This window comes from Garra rufa, chromosome 1 (genome assembly GCF_049309525.1).
Source record: "Garra rufa chromosome 1, GarRuf1.0, whole genome shotgun sequence".
NCBI lineage: Eukaryota > Metazoa > Chordata > Actinopteri > Cypriniformes > Cyprinidae > Garra > Garra rufa.
The window spans coordinates 43415491-43438524 of record NC_133361.1 but is presented as its reverse complement, the minus strand read 5'-3'; the positions used below and the strand labels follow the sequence as shown (position 1 = coordinate 43438524).

General features: G+C 35.6%; 1 protein-coding gene across 1 annotated transcript in view; it reads right to left on the bottom strand.

Annotated features, from left to right (window-relative positions):
- Nucleotides 1–2344: 2344 nt before the first annotated feature.
- Nucleotides 2345–23034, bottom strand: part of LOC141312084 (KAT8 regulatory NSL complex subunit 1-like) — a 55481-nt gene continuing 34791 nt past the window's right edge. The window contains exons 3-4 of the mRNA XM_073832579.1: nucleotides 2502–2761; nucleotides 2345–2352 (exon numbers count right to left, since the gene is read on the bottom strand). Coding sequence (XP_073688680.1) covers nucleotides 2345–2352; nucleotides 2502–2761 — 268 coding nt within the window. The remainder of the gene's footprint in view (nucleotides 2353–2501; nucleotides 2762–23034) is intronic.

Here is a 23034-nt window from a genome sequence, read left to right as displayed (position 1 = left end):
AGCGTACTTTCACAGCAGCCAATGCTCGATCGCAAAACAGCTGCTGTACGGGTCGTTGGATAGTGGAGATGGAGAAAACTACTTCTATAGTTTTTGTAACACTGTCTGTCTGTATAATGTGTCGAAAACATACCACAACCGTAAGGAGAAAGAGGAGCTCTGCTGAGGTGAAATCGTCTCAGTTTTGAATAGGGCTGTGACGGTGGCACGTTGTTTTTTTATATATAGCCTACACTTCAGTCAGCGAACAAGCAGCCTGAAAACGCTAAAATAAATCAAAGAAATAATATATTTAATTAAGAAAGTAGCCTACGAGTATTAAATAGGCTATTAAACAAACATTCCTTGTAAAAATGTCCGACAGCTCATCAATTTTTGGCCGACTGAATTTCCAGTCCGACTGTCTTTTTTTCTCTTTCTCTTCCTCATTACACAGCTGCTGATTTTAATAGCAAAGTGATTACATTTATTTTCGTTCCTTTAGTTTATAAAGTTAATTTAGAGATATATTTGGAACACTTTTTGTTTGTTAAATTCAAGTTTTTGTTTTTTAAAGTTATACCTAGCAAACAGCGGCAGACAGATCAAAAGCCTGCTTAATTCATCGCGATTTAAATTTAAATCCATTGATATAAAAAACTTAAAACATATCACAATATTAGTTCAATCATTCAATCAAGATAATTCCAAAGTTTGTGCGGAGAGAAGCGCGCTTTGCAGGACATGGAGACGCCAGTGCAATGTGGAATTTCTTTTTTGCTCATAAAGGTAAGAGTAATTTACCACCCGGGCCGGAACTGTAAAGGGTCTACCTTAGTTTGTGTGTACTCACAGTATCAACAAAATGTGCTCTTAAAGAAAACAAACAGAATACGCTTGATATCTTTGGTTTAAACAGGAGCGCTTCACAATAATTAACCGAAACCCAGGTAATTGCCTCACAAACACAATATCTATAGAAAGCTTTAAATTATTATTTTACTATAAAATGAAATAATTAAAATCGAAAACAAAACTCTTTCATTAGCTAATCCATAAAGATGCATTAGGCATTAATGAGCAGATGGCAGGATCGTCAATTTCATCTTCGCAACACTGAATCAGAAAATACTAGTTTATTAATAAGTAATTCGAATATTTTCTTAATTTTTGCCTTGACTCATTCATGGTAATTACTTTTGCTGGGGCTTTGAGGCCAGTTTTGCGTGCATTTGAATGCGGAACTCTTCCAGCTGGTCGCTGCTGATGGCAGGACGCTAAACACCGCCATGGCAGAATGAATGTAGCAGAAAGTTAGTCAAGTTATCCCGTTCCAGCGTGCAAAGTCACATGACTTTTTTAATGCGCACTGAGGAATTTAATTTGAGAGGCTTCTTGATGGGGAATGCCGCATGTACACCACAGCAAGCCGCTGTCTTGACGGATAGTAATTTTAGTTTATTTAGTCTATATATTTGGCAGATGTAAAGCATACATGTGTATGTTTTTTGTGTTAGTCCATTTTTATTTTATTATTATTATTATTATTATTATTATTATAACAGTTCAAGGAGCAACATGTCCGTGCACTTTCTAAAGATTTTAGTTCTGTTTTTGAATAAAGGGTTGTAAATCCCTTTTTTAATCCGATTAATCGAAAAAATAATCGACAGATTAATCGATTATTAAAATAATCGTTAGTTGCAGCCCTAATATATACACTATATTATAAGTTATATATAGTTCACTGTATAAGTTATATATAGCTCACCCAAAAATGAAAATTTGATGTTTAGTTAATCTTCATTTGTGTTCTACTGAAGAAACAAAGTTACCTACATCTTGGATGCCCTGGGGGTAAACAGATAAACATCAAATTTTCATTTTTTGGGTGAACTATCCCTTTAAGTAATATATTTCTGTTGCGGTTTATTCAAGTTCATAGGGCCCTAATTTGTGCAATCATAGGGCCTCAATTTATCAACACTTGTCACATGCAAATTACATAAAAAAAAGAAAACCTGACAAATGTATAGAAAAAAGTTGCAACCTGTATGTTAAACATTTTGGAAGAAGTCACTTATGCTCAGCAATGACAGTATACAATAATAAAGTAATAAAGGAAACAGTAATAAAGGAAAATATTACAATTTAAACTTTTTTTAATTGCCTACATTTTAAAACATCATTTATTCCTGTGTGAATGGTGGTATTAATATATAAAATATCCTAAAAATTGGTTTATAAAGTTAACCAATACATGTCAAATTTTAACATTTCAATACATTTCTGAAGTTTCATGTAGAGTCAGATTAATCTTAAAATACAGCCATTATTTCACGTGACAAATAATTATGATACTCTTCTAATGATCTGTTTGTGTTTAAATCACACAAAGAAAACAAGCCATAAAAGGAGCACTTTGAAACAAAGACAGTGAGCAAAAGAAACATGAAACAATGATCCCACAAGAGTCTGCCTCGCCACGGGAACACAAGAGAGCACCCGCGTTGCCAAGTTACCCAAGGCAGACGCCACCTCTGTTGGGTTAAAACTTAAACTACACCAGTGATTCTGGCGTAAACAGCATAAAGTGAACAAAGTGAAGGTGAAAGTGCATGGCTGTGTGTATGTGCTCACCTTGCCGGAGCGGATCTGTCTGTAAATGTCGGTCTGTTGGCGTATACGGTACTCCAGATCTGAGACTTGGGCCTGTAGCCAGTTCCAGTGACTGATGATGGCAGCTCGGTCAACGGCATAACGGCCTTCTGCTCTCCTACATCTGGAAAACAGAGAAATATAGCGGTTACAACTCACAGCAAGAGTTCATTCATGTTCATTGAGGTTTTAGGAAATATGTGTCTTCATAATTAGAATTTACACTGAAGATTTAGCTAAATGCACAAATGCATTTCCCCTCTAAAAGCTAGGTAAGGAGTTGCTCTAATAAGTTATGTCATGGTGCTTATGTGGACATTGAGTTATATTTTAGTTTGAGTCACTTGCAGACTGTTAATACAGTTTTTTTTTTTTTGTAAGAGTAAGCATTAAGTGACAAAACACGAAGTAACCTTTGCTTGACGGTTATCACCTCTCCACAGCACACAGTGACATGGAAGTGTAAAAACAAAACCAAGAAACCAAATCTGACAGGAAGTTAACCAAGAACATCAGTTCCATCCAAAACTTCCTCTAGCTGTTTGTGCGCGTGAGAATTTAGTGAGCCACTTGACAGGCCACTCAAAGAGACTTTTCCCAAAAACCACTCAACTTGCTCTCATTGAACTTCACAAAAAAATGAAAATAAAGGGTGTCAAGCACTAACAAAAATGCACTGAATTGACCTCTGACCCCTTTACATTAGCCCTAGTACATTCTTGCATAACCTCTGGTCTCTCAGCTCTTGCAGTGAGGCAACATAAACAAAGCAAAACCAGTGCATATTACTGAAAATAAAAAGATTGCAAAACACGAGGAGAAATAAACATCTCCTTTTTCATCTGAAGTACAACAACATGACTCAAGATTTCCCTGAATCAGAGAGAGCGAGAGACTTGAGAGATAAAAGTGAAGGGAAAAAGCAAAAGCATCACTGTAACCACAGAGGAGAATGACGAGAAGAGAACTAAAAAGTGCACTGAGGACACAAACATACACACTTATCACTACTTTCTTGTAACAATCCAATAAGAACGCTTTTTTAGGTTGGAATTACACTCAGATCTGCTTCAGAAGAGCTTGACAACAACAAAAGTTTGTCTGAAGCCTCACTCTCGTTTTCACATGAGAGAATACCAATCAATAGACTCACAAACAAGTCTTATTTCAACATGTAGGATTTTTGTGTTTTTGTGCTTTTATCCTGTGGGCTTCACTCTCAGATGTACACTGAAACCAACTTTTTAAGGTTGTTTTAGACTAATCACAAGCTCCCAGTTGGTTTTCAATGAGAGAAAGGCAGCAGGCTTCACCGCTTGCCAAGCGCACGCACGACAATCCAGTCACTTCATTGTGAGCGAATGTTAGCGGCACACTGGGCAGGACAACAGGATTTATTTGTGGTCTCTGCACGTCATTGAGCAATCATATGTGATGTTATTGACAACCAATCAAATGACATTGAGTTATGTAGTCAAAGAACCACACTGCACTAGCTTTCTACAAATAGCATATGAAAAGGGTTTGTTGGACTTGAGTCAGCACTACCAACACCACAGACAATGAATTACCTTACGTTGCATTATTTTATTTAGAAAAAAACTTGCTCCTACAGTATCAGTACGTCTGACATGCCTAAACGTAATCTTACTGAGAGGCTGGGACGATAACTGGCCCAGATATGAGCTCACAATCTGTGATCGTGAGGAGATCTGGCATGTATCTGTGCTACAGCCTGCACACACATACAGAAAATCATGCTCTGCTTCACTTCAATGGACCTTTCAATTTCATTCTTTAAAAATGCAGTTCCACTAAAATTCAAAGGATAGCCATTCCCAAAATATTGTGATCATTTATATTTTCAAGGATGTTGGTAAGCAGTCAGTTTTGGTTTTCATTAGCTTCCATTCTAAATGGACAAAAAATAAATAAATTCAATGCAGGTCAATGGGCATTGAAACTATTTGGTTCTCAACATTCTTCAAAAGAACTCTTTTAATGCCCCACAAAATAAATAAATATATAAATAAAAAAGCAAAAACATTACTATTAATAATAATAATAAAAAAGAGAAAAAATAGGAAAAAAAATAAGCAGCAATGACAGGCCCAAGCCATCTGACCAATAACCACCCTAGTGGCATCAGGAAAACATTTACAGTAGCCTGGTTTTAAGGGTTACAGCAATGAAAGGGTTACACTAACATGAAGATTGTGACAGACAGAAAGAAAGAACAATATCTAAAACAATAACTATTAGTTGACCTAGAGTCCTAGTCCTAGTGGCTTGGGCCCCAAAAAATTAAACAAAGAGGGTGAGTAAATTCTGACTTTTTTATTTTATTTTTGGGTGGACTAATATATAACAACAATATATAATTAGTATGGGATAATGCACGGCTAGCTGCCCATTAAACTATTTTAACACACGCACAACGTGGAGGCCAAGAACCAGGGCGGTTGCTTCTGCAAAGTGCATTAAAATCGTTTAATGCAAAGCTAGCCATGCATTATCCCACTGATGCCATGGTAATTTGCCAGCATTGACAAGTTAAAGCTGTTAATGATGTGTGCAGTGCAATATTTGACTGGACGGGTAAAAATGAAGATCGTTTTCGTCAGTTACGGCTTGTTACCTCTAGCACCCTGCCTGTTTTAACTTAAAAACAAAGATGAAATAATGCGGTAAAATGACATTTATTTGAATGAATTATAGCATTTACTGCAATTAATTATCGATCGAGAGAGAGAGAGAGATATGACAGATGTGTGTGCATTACCTGCATCTGTGCGTCTCTCTATAAACAATGAAGCTGTGTAACTTCAAAAACAGCGATTTTCCACCTCATTGCTGAGGAATATAATATGAAGTTGTGGATGTAAGATCTTAGACCTCTCTCTTTCTCTGTGTGTTTGTGTGCATCAACTAAAGCAGCACATTAATATAGAACGCTGATTAAACTGACTTGGAACTACCTGCCAGCCAATCAGAATTGAATATTCAGACAGACCATGGTATAAAAAAACATGAATAAACAATTTTAATTAAATGTATTATTGTATTATTATAAAAACATAATCAGAACACCATGTACAGGCATAAACAGAATAACTGTTAATACTCAGACAACCAATTTTGCAGACAATGAGCATATGCATTTCAACAATAACCACAATCTATTCTGAAGAGGCTGACAAAGACAGGAATGAGGCTTCTGTAAACACGCTATGATTCCCTGGAACAAGCTTTACAAACACTGTGACCAGCCTTCCTCCTCTTCACTGGAATGCCATGTTTCCCTTCTTGCCAGTTCAGATGAGTGTTTTGTATTTCTGGGCATTCAAAATGTTTCCACATGGGTTCGGGGTGGGGGAGGGACTGGCACGATTGTGTAATACACAGAGCTGCCACAAGAGGCAGCACATGAACATGAGTAAATATGGTGCACGTTTGGATGCAAGAAAGAATGTGACAAGATTTTTTCAAGAGCTTTTAAAGCAGTCTGTGTGTGTGAGAGAATGATCGAGTAATAAATCAGATCTGAGTGAGCGAGTGTGACGCAGAGACAGCAAATGAGCACAGATGAGATGCTTCCCAACCCGTTGTCCTCAGAGGAAACGGGAAACTAGCAGGAAGTGGCTACAAAATGCAGACAAGAGACTGTGCGTAAAGATCAAAGGCAGGTCATGTCAACACAACACGCAGTCTTTGGCTGGATGTGAGTAAGGGAAATTTGCATAAGCTAATATGATCTACGATACATCTCGATGGCCTATAAGCCTTTAAATGCGAGTCACAAGCCTGCTATGATGTGTCATGCCTATGTAGACTAGATACAATGCAACACAACTGTGAAGTAAATGCCCTTTAATTTGTCTCGTCCAAACTTTGTTCACTCTCGTCAGCAAAAACTGTATTTGTCAAGGGAATTTAAACATTAAAAATAAACCCACAATTCAAATGAATCAACCCACAGGCCTACCACATTTTGCAACCATCAATTAAGCTCCTGGTGAAAAAAAACCAGCCCTTTAGCATTGTAAAACCAGCCAGTTTCGAGATTTGACAATTCCACCCCCCCCAAAAAAAAAAAAAAAAAAAAATCGCTAGCCCTCTAGAGACAAAAGTCACACACACATTCAAGCTGAAATGCCATGTACAGCCAAACATTTACAGGCCAAACAATCCAGAAACCTTCAGCTTGATGCCAAGTGGGTCATCATAAGAAAAGGCTCACGTTCACATAGGCGGACACAAAGCCAGAACAATAAATACTTCAAATACTTAACACAGAACAAGATTGTGCCAGTATTTTAAACCAACATACAAAAAGCAGCACACACACAAGCCAAAAATGTCCAAACAGATCCCATTAGGGGTGTAAAACACCACTGATTAATGCATTTAATACTTATTTATTTCACTTTAATGACAGTCAGTGGATTACACATTTATTTCTTATACAAAATGGAACTCAAGACTTCGTTTTGATAATAAAAATCGGCCAAATCAAGATCTCTGACCTGAAAACATATACTGAAGAAAACAGTGACCGAATTTCAGATTTCAAGATTCACTGCATAATTTTGTGAATAGAATTACAATGCAACTATATTACACTTCCAGTCTTGTTTTTCAACAGTAAGTTTTATTATTATTTTTTTGCAGTTATTTGATCCAAAATACAGCAGAAGCAGTAATTTTGTTAAATATTTTACTATTTAAAATAACTGCTTTCTATTTGAATATATTTAAAAATGTAATTTGTGTGATCAAATAAAAATTTCAGCATCATTACTCCAGACTTCAGTGTCACATGATCCTTCAGAAATTATTCTAATATGCTGATTTGCTGTGCAAGAAACATTTTATTATTATTATTATTATTATTATTATTATTATTATTATTATTATTATTATTATCAATGTTTAAAACAGTTGAGTACATATTTTTTCAGTATTATTTGATAAATAGAAAGACCCAAAGATCAGCATTCATCTGAAATAAAAAGCTTTTGCAACATTATACACTTATACCATTCAAAAGCTTGGAGTCTAAGTATTTATTTATTTTTTGGGGGGGAAAGAAATAGAAATTAATACTTTTATTTAGCAAGGATTTCTATTTCAGATAAATGCAGTTCTTCTGAACTTTCTATTCAAAGAAACCTGAAAAAAAAAAATATACTCAGCTGATTTCAACATAATAATAAATGTTTTTTGAGCAGCAAATCAGAACATTAGAATGATTTCTGAAGGATCATGTGAGTGAAATAATGATGCTAATCACAGGAATAAATTACATAATAAAATATATTTAAATAGAAAACTGTTGTTTTACATACTAAAAATATTCCAAAATTTTGTTTTTGCTGTACTTTGTATCAAATAAATGCATACTGTTAGTGTAGTGTATACAATAATTATCGCATTGCTACAGGAAGTTAGAATACTTTTCCCACTCCAGTTTAATATTCAGAAGCAACTATAAATAAGCCATTTGTAGGTTAATGCCCCTGCTGTGGTGCTATCAAAATATTTCATCCCAACACTAATGTTGTAAGTTGGGGGCGAGATTAACTGTTTAAAAAAGGTCATAATTTTTTACAAAAGTAAAAAAATAAAATATTGCATGCTTCTCCTTTAATACAAGTATTGGCTGTGCCAATGGAAAAAGTACAGGAACTGTGTTTAAAGCAATACTGATCCTTTAAGAAAAAATAAAAAAAGACTACCCTTTACCTCAATGGGAACATCACATGACAATGCAGCGTAGCACATAAAATCACAACATGTAAGCAGAGAGCACCCACTCAAAAATATCCCCAAGTGAAGCGAGACAGAGCTGATGATCAACAGAAAAGATGGGGAGACATAAACATGTAAAGCTGCTTAATCTTTCTCTGATGATTCCCACAAACAGCGACCTCTGCACAGAACAAACCTCGATAAAGTCTAACATTAGCACAACAGCAAGACACAATCACAGCCGGCTCAAGTGGGAATGGGTGGAAGGACAGAAGCGTCCCATCTCAAGGTCAAAAAAACACTACAGAGTATCTCTCTTTAACACACACACACACACAGTGCTTGGGGATTTTGTCAACCGAAGCAGTACAAAGAGACAACATATATGTGAAAAGCTTTACCAATGCGCATTACAGGAAATGTCAAAAGCAAAAAAATAGGTCTATAAAAATTAAAAATAAAAACTGTGTTGTTTTTGTTATGCTGATTGTTTCTTTGCTCTACTATATTACTGAAGGTATTATTTTTATTACACTATTACGTATTAAATCGCTACTAAAATTTGGCTATCATAAAGTGCATTTTCAGGCTGGACTCTCATATACATCATTGCCTTCATGATGAACTCCTTCGCCTCTGACACATACATAAGTGCGCGCGTGCACGCACACCCTGCTTTTTCAGGAAATGACAGAACGAGGCGGAGGAGCAAAATGAAAACACAGGAAATCAAGCCTGCGGTGATCATTACGTGGGTAACACGCAGACAGCTGAGACGAGAATACTGAATACACACACCTGCATGCATGCATGCAAATACCAACGACCTTGAGCATCCAAAAACAATCATTCATAATAGAGTTAAGGTGGTTTAGAAAGACGTTGAAAGAACCGGTAAAACTGTTGGGCAGAGTCAAAGAGCAACACTTTTTTTAGTGCAGCCTGCATTTGTAATCACTGTGAGAAAGTGTGAATGTGTGTGAAGGGCAGAATGAGTGCTGACTTCAAGGCCGGGGACGGAGCCGCTCTACTGCAGACATGATATGGGCGTCGTCTGGAGAACAAAGAGTTTGATGTGCTGAGAGAGAAAGAGAGAGTCCCGCCCCCTTCGAGGTCACATGACTGGTAGGAGGCAGACATGAAGCAAAATAAAGGAGAAAAGAATAGAGAATGGAAAAAGAAAAGGCATGCCAAGTTTAAAGCATGAATATAGTGTTTAAGCATGCTCGAAATAGCTTTTGTTGTATTGTTTGGGAGTTGTATGGGGCTGAAATATACTCATTTAACAGTGTTACGTCCAATGACTAAAATGTATGAAGACAAAGCAGCATTAACTACATCATTCTTAATCATGTCTATTTCTGTATTTTTTTCAAACTAGCCTTATGTACTTTTTGTCAATGATTTATTTAAATTGATTCACAAAGCATATGTGTGGAATACTGAACTTTACGGTCACAATAATACACTGTCTTCCACTAAAAACAAACAATAAAAAAAAATGGCATTTTTTAAAACATATTTAAAGCTGCAGGCCATAACTTTTGGCGCTTTAGCGGTTAATAAACAGAACTGCATGCATCTTGTGGAAGAACATTGGAGCCAGAGCTACTTCTCTCTGTTGATAATGTCTATTATGTCTGAAATAGTATTATAAAAAGGTATTACAGGTGTGCCATAGTGATTCAGGAACAATGTTTGGAAAATGGATTCATGATGTACTTGCTTATTATATAAATTGTCAATTTTGAACCAAAAGTTACAGACTGCAGCTTTAACAAATGATGCAAAATTCTGTAAGGAGACTTGTATGGAAACCCATTGAAACCAATCTGCTAAAATTAATCTTGCCAGCTTCATGTCAAGTTCTATAAGCTCTCTCTGCATGTTAGTAGGCACTATACTTGAAGAGTCCACACAACACCAAAAAAAAAAAAAAAAAAAAAAGCAATACAAGCAATTTACTAAAAAACAAAAAACAAAAAAACACACAAAGCAAAAAGGCAAATGTCAAATTTTGACCACTTTCAATGACTAACAATTGCTGGAATTAGGAGCCATCTTGATCTAAGAAATCACATGATTTAGGAGATCACATGATCAACCAGAATAAGCACTAATGCAGAAAACAAAGGATATACTGCAGTTGATCAATATACAAAATAACACAAATAAATCAAATGTAATGTAGTGAAAGTACTGAAAAAAAGTAAGTTTATCAACATATTAACTTACACAATATAAATTAATAAACATAAAAGGGCACTACGATATCGGTTTTATTTTTTCCCAAATTTCGTTCTATTTTTTCCCAGATTCCATTTTCCTTTCCGCTTTAATTTGTCTATTCTGTGTTTTCTCTTTTAATATTTAATGGTAAATGAAAAATCTTCATCAAAAAGCATGTCTAATTAATTTAAATGATTAAACTTGCACAATTTAAAAGCAATTTATTAAAAGTTTAACAAACTCTTTTTTTCTTTTAAATTGGGGCCCTGTAAAATATACTTTTTTTATTTTTTTTAATTATAATTATTTTTTTTTCATAAATACTGAGTTGTGTACATGGATGGCAGATATGGGGTTAGAAATATATCACAATATTTCTGGTATTTATTGTGATATCGATATCAATGACAATAAATCAGGTAATCTAGGTAATGCATCCACTAAGAGACAAAAAAAGATCAAATTCCTGTTTCTTTAGAGAAAAGTATTATCTTTACTATTTTACCCAAAATAGGCAAACGAAAGTAAACGAAACTGCGCGTCTGCGCCATTCATTCACACAGAGACACGCAGAACATGCAGGATTCATATTTAAATAGTATTTTTGCACCTTAATATTCACAGACACTAGTCCATATCAGGTTTTGATTGAAGTGTACTGACCTACTTTTGATTTATTCATCCCAATTTTGGCAAATTCTATTGTTATACAGTAAATTCCATTTTCATGAATGGATTGCATGACTGATTATGCTTTTAGCTACCAGTAACTGTATAGTACTCTCAGCACCTTGTTAACATATTTCACCATATTTGATCATTAAAACCAATATCATCTAAATAAGCCACAGCCTGTAAACTAACAGCAATTAGCTTTTACACAGGAGAATGTGAAGCATGTGTGGATGGTGGGCCTGGTCTCTCACACAGGAAGCCCATGCCCCCATTTTCCCAGCTCCCAGAGCATTACTATAAGTCAGCAGATTTCCACAACACTGACCATATGCCCAAACACGCTCCCATATATCCCCCCACTGCTCACAGTGGGTGCTGGAGGCCGTGGTTAGCTAGATAACGCTGTGAACTTGTAAATAACGCGCCCGTAGTCATGTGTGGGGGGCGTCAGTACTGATAGAGGAGGGTCTGGAGGCTCTGATAATAAGCATGTTTCCTTGTTGACCACAACACACAACGACCGCCACTCCCGCCACAAAAGGGTCAAAGTGACGCACGCCTGAGGCTAACAAAAGCAATGAGGGTTGGTTTGCTGTGCTAATGTTTAACTTCAGCAACCATGGAACATCAAAACAGTCTCAGGCTAGAATTGGAACATTCCTGATGAACAAACATCCAAAGCTCATCAAATATCAGGTGTTTCTTCAAGAACACAATCTCTATAGGTACAACTACAAGTCAGAGTGTGTCATGATCAGCTGATCACAGCTGCACAAGTACAGACATGATGATTGCAACATATAAGCCCAAACATGTAAATATTTCCAGTGAAGTTTAGAGAAAAACACTGAGCCATCTGGAGAGTTTCAGTAACTGATGCAGCTTGCATGTAAACTCTTGCATGCAGAGTTGTTTTGCATAAACAGGTCGACGTTGAACTTGCAGCCACTTGAATAAACACGTGGCCTATAACCAGTTCAAGATTTATTTGTCGATAGTGACGAGGTCAGTGCAGAGCCGATTTTGGTTTGCTATGACATTTAGCATGTCAGATTAAAAAGCTGTCAAGGTATCAAGCTGAATTACTCCCGTTTATAAGCTCACAACCTCAACTGACCTGAAAATGCTAAAATCAAACCTCAAGGGGCACTAAAGATGAAATCAAATGATTTAAGGAAGCCAAACTTTTAAAGTGCAATCTGGAAAAGTCATGTTAAGTCCTCAAAGTTTTTTTTTTTTTTAATCAAATGTAAATACATGCCCCAGTCACATTTTTTGGTTATATAAGCATTACCTACACTATCAGAAAATGAAAAAAGATCCATTTTATATTTTTACATTAACAATGTAATCAATATTCTATTTATTAAAGCCAAGTATGAATCTCATCAAGTAAGTGTTAAGCATTTTACATTCACTAAAATAGTAACTCAAGGCAGTGACAATTTAAACAGCATATTTTACGTGTGAACTTATATTTAGCTATTCTTTTTAATAGTTAACTTTTAACCATTTTTGAATTTTTTTTGGATCATCAGTCATCAAAGCTTGGTAAATATTGGTTACAGACATGGAAATTTACTTTAAAATTGAGCTGATTACTCACTAAAAACAGCCACAGGTCATGTTTTCATGCCATTTTAAGTCTTAGTCTGGTGTGAAAATCTAAGTGAGTGAGCTGTTTACTTGTTTTTTTTAAATTAGTCTTCCCATTACTGCCCTTTTATTGTTCATTCAGACTGTTCTGTGAACTCGCACAAACACCAGTTGGTTTATCGCATAAGCCAATCATAACCAGTCATATCCAATCATATCGTGACTTTACCCTATTCATTCTCAAATAGCCCCAACCAAACCCACCACACACTAGTTCTTTTAAAACTCAACGGACTCAGGAGAGGCGAGAAAGACACATAGTCCTGCTGTAACTTTACCTGCCTGTGTTGCTGTTGGACAAAGTTTCTTTACAAAAACTGGTGATTTTGGCGTTATTTTTGTACTACAAATTTTTCTCTCATCTAATTTTTTGAAGAGACACTGCCTCCTTTTCCTCCTCAGAGGAAGCTCCACAGGATTACTGAAGAATTTGACCTCTTATCTTCAAAATATTTCTACACATCCCTCGACTCTTATGTGCTCATGTTACAAATACATTTGCCCAATATAATCATCCCAACTGTGTTCCATTCAATCAAATTCCAGGATTCCAGTAAAACCTGTGCAGATTCCATGCTGGCCAAGCTACGACTGTGTTTGTTGGTGAACAGAGCAGAAATTTAAATAGCTTGTGCCAGGCAGGAAGGAGTCAGTGAATCAAAAGGTGAATCCTGTGTGGAATTCTGGAGTCTTTACATAAATGAGCAAGAGGAGAAAAGGAAAAGAGAGAAGAAAACAAACTGACTAAAAAAGCAAGTATGTAGGAACAAGCGAGTATACGAGAGAGAGGGAACAAGTGTGAAGCGTTTTGCAATGGGTGTGGGTGCAGATTTCCAGGGCCATCAGTTCTGCTGTAAGCAGCTCCAGATGTTTGGAGATCAGGGTGGGAAAATGACGCGGCTCCTCGGCATGTTTGAACTCCTGACTGACTGCACCACCACAGCAAGAACGGCCTTACGTCACACCAGCATAACAAATCTGTGATGTGTTTCTCAAAGAGAAGACAACGTGGGAGATGAACTGACTAGATTCAGCATATTGTGGAATAGATGCAAAGTACATACTGCAACACATTTGTTCACAGTTTTTAGGATGAAATTGAGAAAATGGGCAATTTCAGTGTGTTTGTTTGTTCATTTGTGTGTTTAACGCCATGCCAGTTTCTTTGTTTAAAGTGTGTTTAAAACATTTAAGAGAAAAAGTTGTCATATCAATGCTTCAGTAAAACATCCTAAAATAATATGCATGTCATTAAAAAAATCATGCTGAACATCAGCAAACATTACAAATCTAAACTATTTTTCAGTATTTCAGAAACCAAAATATGAGCAGCTGATTATCCATGAAGTTTGTTTATAATCATGTCTGCACCAATTATCAAAACGAGACTCGTTAGTGATACATAGCAGGATGAAATGTTTGTCAAAAAAATATGCGTGGGCTCATGTTACCGGCTGCAATACAGAGCACTGAACGCACAGCGAGCGGAAAGCCAAACATTTACACCGATTATAAACAAGGTTGGGGGGTCATGACTAATTACTTTGATCTCTGAACAGTTGTGACAATTGTCTGTTAAGAGCAAACAACTAAAATGAACCAATAAAGATAATTCAACATGTAAAGCTAAAAAAACAAAGTGATGCAGAAAACGCAGACTGAATTGCAGAATCTGTCATAAAATGGAATTAACTGTATAACGCGGAATGTCAAGGAATTTGCCAAATTTTGGATGAATAAATCAAAAAATAGGTCAGTACACTTAAATCAAAACACAATATGGACTAGTGCCTCTGAATATTAAGCTGCAAAAATACAATTTCAGAGTATGATTTTTGCATTTTCTCTGTGTTTCTGTGTGAATTAATGAAAGGCACAGATGAGTGGTTTTGTTTACTACACATACTGAAGCATGCATGACGCTCAGCCTTCGTGTTTTCAGCTTTGCAGCTGTGTTTTCAGATTATTACAATTTAATGAAACCATTAAAATTGAATCTAAAAAAATATTGGAAAACTGATTTTGCAGGGTTCCTACACATTTTCAACTTTCATACTCAGTAGATTTTCAGACCATATTTAACAAATGGTTCATAGAGCATTATTTTCAGCTTTATATTTGGTATATAGCACAGTAATCTGTAAATATTTTTATATTTAATATTTTTTTCATTGGTTTTCTCGAAGTGACAACATACAGAGCCCATAAAATAAAATAAAAATACTGACTTTTACATGTGCACAAGAAACTTTGTGTAAAACAAGAACACTGATGCACATGAATTAACAGATCTACTTTCTCAAAATTTGTCTTTTCTTATGGTAGAAATAGCAAGTAATATCAAGGCCTAATGTCCAATTTAAGACATCCTCTGTGGTGGCGCAGAAACCATGACACAAAATTGGCTAATGGCTAAAAATTTGCCAAATTCATGGGTCTATAAAAAAAAAGACTGGTACTGTAAAAAAAAGTGTTTAAAATTTGGCTTTCGTTAGGGCAGTATGCCATATTTCAAGGCCTTAGATCTCTTTAACGTATACTTTGTGGAGGCCAAGAAACCACATTGTGAAATAGGCTGATGGCACAGCAGGTGGCTCAGTGTACATTGTCCTACATGCTAAGTTTAACGGTTTCTCGCACATACATAGAAATCTATATTTTTATTTATTTATGCAAAGGTCCTTGAGGCTATGTAATACAGTGCTAAGAATATTGTGAGAAGAAACCCACAATGCTTATAACCTGCATTTTGCAAAATGAAAAGTGCACCTCCGTCATATTTGACAATTTACTAAAGAATCACTAAACAAATCTCTTACAGAAATCTCTAAAAAAAAAAAAAAAACTCTTTTTGTACAATAAATGTATTATCATTCAATTCCAAATTTTCTATGATAAAAAAAATAAACTAAATAGGGGGAAAAGTCTGGAAACACAAATATTTTTCCATACTCCGATTTCTTTTTTCCATACTTTTCCAAACCCCATAGGAACCCTGAATTTGGTAAAAACAAAAGGTTGTTAAAATGTAATTTTTTGTTAAACTTGTAAAACATGTTTTATTTTTGTTTAATTTAAGTCTAGAAAAATTTAAATGAAAAAAAAAAAAAAAAAAAAATCAAATAAAATGGAATTTGGTAGAAAAATAAAACCCTAATTATATACAGAACAATGGTAATACATAGTTAAACAGTCAGTCAATGGTTCATCTTCACTATCCAATCAGACTCTTTGATTAATCAAAACATGATTAGCTTTTAGCATCTAGGCTAAACTGGGCTGTAAACATGTCTGTCAAACGTAACATTTCTAAACACAAAACAGAACACACTTAACTGCATTATGTGCAACTGAACTGACAGCATGCACTGTATCCCCTGTACGCTCCATCTATACTTTCCACATTAAAAAACAAAACAAAACAAAAACTAAAACCTGTAGGCATGTTATTTTATGTTATGTTAAAGAGCAGTCACATGAACATCAAGACATTGAAAAACATCATTTAGGTCTAAGAAAATGACTTGAATGTACAGTGTAATGAAACACACACACAGGAGCAATAGTTTACAAAAAGGTATGTGAGCCTGACCATAATCACTGTCTGTTTGAAATCTGTAATACAGATGTTCACTTGCTGCCCAGTGTGTCCTGCTGTAGTGACTTGACAAGCACTGTTTCCACATACTGGGTAAAAGAACATCAGGTTCTCAAGCTCAAGGTACTAAGTGCAGTTTAATCAGTACACTGGTAATGTGTGAGTGCATAAAGGAAAGTACATGTAGTAGATATTGTTATATAGTTGACAGGAAACAATTCTTAAATAACAGAAAAAAGCACCTTTACTTTACTGTTACCTTAAGAGAGGTAAAACTCTTTTGGAGAAGTTAAGCACTGCTGCAACGGCCATCAAAGCAGCACTTTTGTACAAATTCAGACAATAGACAATCACTGCCAGACGTCAAATCGTCCGCTGTGAGTAATGTTCCAGTTAAAGGAGCGCTACAATAAATAGTCACAGTAGAAAAAAAGGCTCTACAAACTGTAGGACGCTGTAAACTAGATGTTTTACACCTAAAATATTTCTAACGCTACAGCTTAAGTCTTAAATGCAGATCAAAGGTTTTCATACATGTCAGGATGCCTATGATACACTGAACAGGGCTCTACAGCGCGACCATTTCACACTGAAAACTACTGCGGCGAATATGAAAAAATATTTAGGAGCACCGTGTGCGACTGACCCAATCAGCATATTTGTGTTTGCGTTAAGTGGAGCATCACGGAATCATCGCAATGAACTAAGATGAGTGACAGCTTTTAATGATTTTTAAGGGAGTTTGTAAATGAGATACTGATTTAGTACAACAGTTAAAAACTAATACTAAGTGACTTACATTGTTTGACTATAACACTTTTGCCTTATTTTGCTCTATTTTGTCATCAAAATGGTCTGAAACAAGTCACAACTGGGCCACTGTGCATCTCCATTCAAACACAGCGTTGTTTCATTTATGAATGAACGTGCATTTTTAAACGAATCTAGGGAGTCATTGAATCAATTTCCCATTCATAAAGACAGTCACTTGCTTTATTCCTGAACGAATCAGCCATCTGAACAAATCAAATGAATGACATGATTCAGCAATTAAATCAGTGACTTGCCGCCACCTACTGGCAGATTTTGTTTCATTTATAAAGTATCTTTTCTATAATTTAAATCATTTTATATTTAAAACATTAATCTCAACATAATTTTATGAATCTGATTGCACTCATGCCACCTCTGAGCCTCATTAAACATGAAAATATACCTACAAGCCACTTCTGTGTTCTTCTGTGCCACCTCTGTAGTTTAAATACATTTTGTTAATACTGATTTCTTTTGATTGGTAACTTATTCTGTTGTTTTATTTAGAAATTTTAAAAAGCTTATATGTGTGTATATATATATATATATATATATATATATACACATACACACACACATATATATATATATATATATATATATATATATATATATATATATATATATATATACACATATATACACACACATACATATATACATACACACACACATACATACATATATACATACACATACATATATACATACACATACATACACATATATATATATATATATATACATACATACACACACACACACACACACACACACACATACATACATACATACATACATACATATATATATATATATATATATATATAAATAGACATAAGATGACTTTAATAAAGTTGCCAATAAACACCATTACAAAGCTCCCCTGTAAATAATTTTAAGGAGTCAAATACCACCTCGTAATGGGAAGGCAATTTTTTTTGGGTCAGATTTTTTAAATAAGTGATTTGAAGGTGCTCCTGAAATTTTGAAGAAAAGTAAACAGAGCCCTGCTGAAGCACATTCAGCAGGAGAAATGCGTCTGGTCTGGTGGACATGACACAGCCTAATTGTACAGTGCTTCCTGAACACTAACTAGTCACTTATGAACATTTGTAGTTATGCACATCCCTAGTAATGATGTACATGAAGTAAACACTACAATAAAGTGCTGCTGTTACCTGGCAACACACCATAGTTAATTAACATTAACACACACCATGTATGTAGCTATCAAACCAAGGTCATTTAAAAATCAATCAGTCTTCTCAATAGATACCACCGGATTAGAAGCTCTTTATCTGAGCTTAGATGTTACAAAACAGTATTTTAAAGATGAAGAAATGGCATTACTATCAGCGTGAGGGACGGAGAGAAGATTTCATTTCGCACCACAGATGTATGTGCTGATCAAGGGAGCGTTTAGGCCAGACACACTCTGGTGATCAGATATGAACCAGCTTGATCAAACCCCTAAAGGAGGAATCAGACACTCTATTTAGAAATGTGTACGTCTGTGATGCAGCAAACACCTGCTGGTGTGACATCAAACACGCTCTGATCTGAAAAGCAATCACTCACGGCCTACGAGGAACAGAAACCTTTAGCAACAAGCGAAGAGCCAGAACAACGCTTATGTTTCAGTCACTGACGCACAAGGAGGACAACCAGACAAATGTGTACACTCTTAAAAAATGCTGGGTTCTTTTTTTTTATGGCATTTCTAAGCTTTATAAATGGCAGTGAATGGCTGTTGAGATTAAGTTCAATAAAGTGCACCCATCCATTATATAAAGTGCTCCACACTGCTCCAGGAGGTTAATAAAGGCCTTCTAAAACGAAGCAATGCATTTGTGGAAGAAAAATATCCATATTTAAAACTTCATAAACACATTCTCTAGTTTCTGCTAATTGTCGTAAGTGCATTACAAGAGAGTGGTGCTTCAGTGGATGACGTAGGACGTACGACGTAGGCGTAGCATAAGCTCTGGTGAGAATATGCTAGTCTTGTGAGAACCTAGTTTTGCTAGCATAAATGTGGCAAAGTTGCCCTTTATCATCCACTGGAACGACACTCTCTTGTAATGTGTATGACAGTTAGCAGAACCTAGAAATTACGGTTTATAAAGTTTTAAATACAGATTTTGTTTTTACACAAACGCATTGATTCACTTTAGAAAGCATTTATTAATGATGCACTTTTTATGATGAATGGATGCACTTTATCGGACTTCAAAATCTCAGCAGCCATTCACTGCCATTATAAAGCTCAGAAAAGCCAGGACTTTTTTAATATAACTCCAATTGTATTCGTTGGAGTAATTTTCATTTTTGGGTAAACTATTCCTTTAAGAAATGCCAATTTCAGAGTTAGTGTTCCTGAAGACAATGAGAACAATACCCTTTACACAAAAGCTTAAAAGCCACGTTTAATATTTTCTGCCAACACAAGTATTTCACAAAGGAAAGCTGAACATTTAATTGATTTAAAGACACTGTGAACTCTTATGAACTGGTTTAGACACACATTTCATTAGACTGAAAAAAAAAACTCCATTACTCCAAGTTACTCGAGCAGCCTGCAAAACACAACCACATGTGGCTTGAGCTTCCAACGGCTCAGGGATTGCTGGCCGATGTGAGCGTGTACCGAGTCCAGCCGGTCTTTTCGTGTTTGCGGTGGGATAAAAAAAACTTTGCGTGCGGAGTGTGTAAAGAGTGCCTATACGTGTTCAACAGTTATGAGATCCATGTGCATGTTTGTCGACGTGTAGCAAAACTGAAATTTTCCTCCACCCTTTAAGTACTGTTGAAATTGGTACACATAGTGACGCTCCCTGACAACACAAAAGACACATTTCAGCAGAGGAATCTGATGTTCACCCAGTGTTTTAGACACAGCAAGAGGATCTCCTCTTGAAAACAGTTCCTGGTGGAGTCAGGTCCAATCAGCCCGTAAGCTCTGGGCTGAATCAGAGCCAGAGTAGCGATCAAAAGCCAATGCTGGAAGAGAGCAGAGACTCAGTGTTTCCTCCCCAGCACAGTTCAGCAACTCAGGAATTTGTATTGTGGTCCCCAGACAATGCTCAAAAAACAATAAGATTATCTGCAGCGCATTAGTGCTGCTTCCCGATCAAACATACACATGCACGCACGCGCTCACACGCAGAACTTTTCATGGGACTAAAGTCTTTGCACAGGTTTAGGATTAAGTGCTTTAAACAGGTTTAGGATTACAAGTCAACTTCGAGTCCAACACAAGCACAACCTGCTGACATCAGATATTATAAACTAAAGAGAGACCAAGCAGAGTCAGAAAATTTGACTTTAGAACAAAAGGTTAAAAACTCAGAACGCAGAACCGCTCCATGTTTCCATCTGCTTTTGGCCAGAAAAGAAAAGTCAAAAGGGGTCCAATAAAAACAACGACTAAGACATTCTTCAAAATATCTTCTTTCATGTCCAGCAGAAGAAAAAATAATAATAATAATAATCTTGCAGGTTTGGAACAAGTCAAAAAACAACAATGACCCTTGGAGATACCAGAAAGACAAGCAATTGAAATTAAAGTCATACTACAATAAAGATGTCATCTGTTGCACCAATCATATAAACTCTTACCTAAATGGAACAATCAGGAGTTTATTAAAGTTTCAAAACTCCATGTGGGAACACATCTGGAATTTTTGAACAATTTGAATAAATTTACATCACTTTTTCAGTTATTCATGACATTGAATAAGGATTTAGAAAATAAAATAAAAAAAGTACAAATATACTTCAATGTTAAAAGTTTGGGCTCACTAAGGTTTTCAGAAATTAACACTTATTTAGCGAGGATGTATTTTAATAATAAAGAAAAAAAAACAGTAAACACTTAGAAAAAAAAAATCTATTTCAAGTAAATGATGGTCTTTTGAACTTTATATCCAAGAAATCCAAAGGAATGCGCCACAGTTTCCATAAAAATATTAAAACAGCACATCTGTTTTCAACATTGATAATAATAAGGAAAAAATCCTTGAACTCAAATCAGCATATTTTAATGATTTCTTTGCCATAACAGGAATAAATATTTTTAAATTTTAAAAGATTTGTGATTCGTGTAAATTTATATTTTTATATATTTATATAATAGGGTATTGTGTGCTTCTAATTTTATAGCAACAGTTTTGAAAAAAAAAAAAACCTTTCTATTCTAACTTGGAAAAACTTGGCTGGTCTGCATAAAGCCAAGTCCTAATCCCAGCTGAACACCTCTGGTGTGACTTTAAATGCAGAACACCAATGACTTGTACATACACTATATGGACAAAAGTATCGAGACACCCCTTTCTTTACAACAGAAAATTATTTCCATCTCTGTTGCAACAGTTTTGGAAGTGTCTAAAATGACTGTAGCCATATGTAAGTCATCGGTGTTGAGTTTTTGGCTCAAGGTCTGCATTTAAAGTCACACCAGAGGTGTTCAGCTGGGATTAGGACCTTGCTTTCTGGAGACCAGTCAAGTTCTTCCACACTGACTGAATCAATATTTTTTTTAACATTGCCTTATACACAGAGGCATTGTTAAGCTAGAATAGAAAAGGGTCCTGTCCAAAGCACACAATTCCCTAGAATATTATCATATGCTTAAACATTAAGATTTGTACTCATGGAAATTGCTAAAGCAGTCAATACTTTGGCAATACAGTGTTTAAATACACACACATTTTTTTTTTTTTTTAAATAAATGCAGTCTTGGGGAGCATACTTTTTTTTTTTTTTTTTTTTTTTTTAAGTCTCTTACCAACCCCAAACCTTTAAAATGGTAGTATAAATATTTTCTAAATGTATGACTATTCCTTGTCCTTTTTTAAATAAATAAAAACAAATGTTTTATGACTCTGGAAGTCCTCATGAATTCACCACAATAGCAATTTCAACCACCCTGTTTTAATGCGCATTTTGAAGTATAGCAGCAGAAATGAGTGATGAAAACACCAAATTTCGAATAAAAATCCTTTCATTCTCAAAAAACTTTTTACGCTTGCTTGATGTGGTGGTTTTTGAATTGCATGAAAAAGGAGTTAATGCAAATAATGGGAGAAGGAAACATCCGACGAATAAATTCTTCCATGCGCATTAGGGCTGTGCAATTAATCGCAATCGCAAAAAAATCGCGATTTAAGCACATGCGATTTCTAAACCGCACAAGGTTGCGATTTTATCTATCCCCCCAACGGCACCCCCGCCCCCCTTGAACGTCAAGTTCATTTTATTTTCGATTTGGCGCCACATCACAATAGAAGTCATTTAAGGTTATCTTTCCTATAGAACAGGTCTATACATAGTTCTTTTATTAAACATACTAAATTGCCTTATGTTATTTATCTTATTTACACTAAGGCATGTCATTTCTGTCTCTTCATGGTCGCGTGATTACAATGTCTCCTCCAAGAAAACACGGACTGGATCGCGGACTCCATTCATAAAAACGGAATCTACTATAGCGCGGAATGCCACGGAATTCGTCGATTTTTGGATTAAATAATAAATCAAAAGTTGGTCTGTCACTTAATTCAAATCGCAATATGGACTAGTGTCTGTGAAAACTGAAATGCAAAAAGACCGTTTTAATATGAATCCTGCATGTTCCGTTTGCTTCTGTATATGAATGGTGGAGACAGACGCGT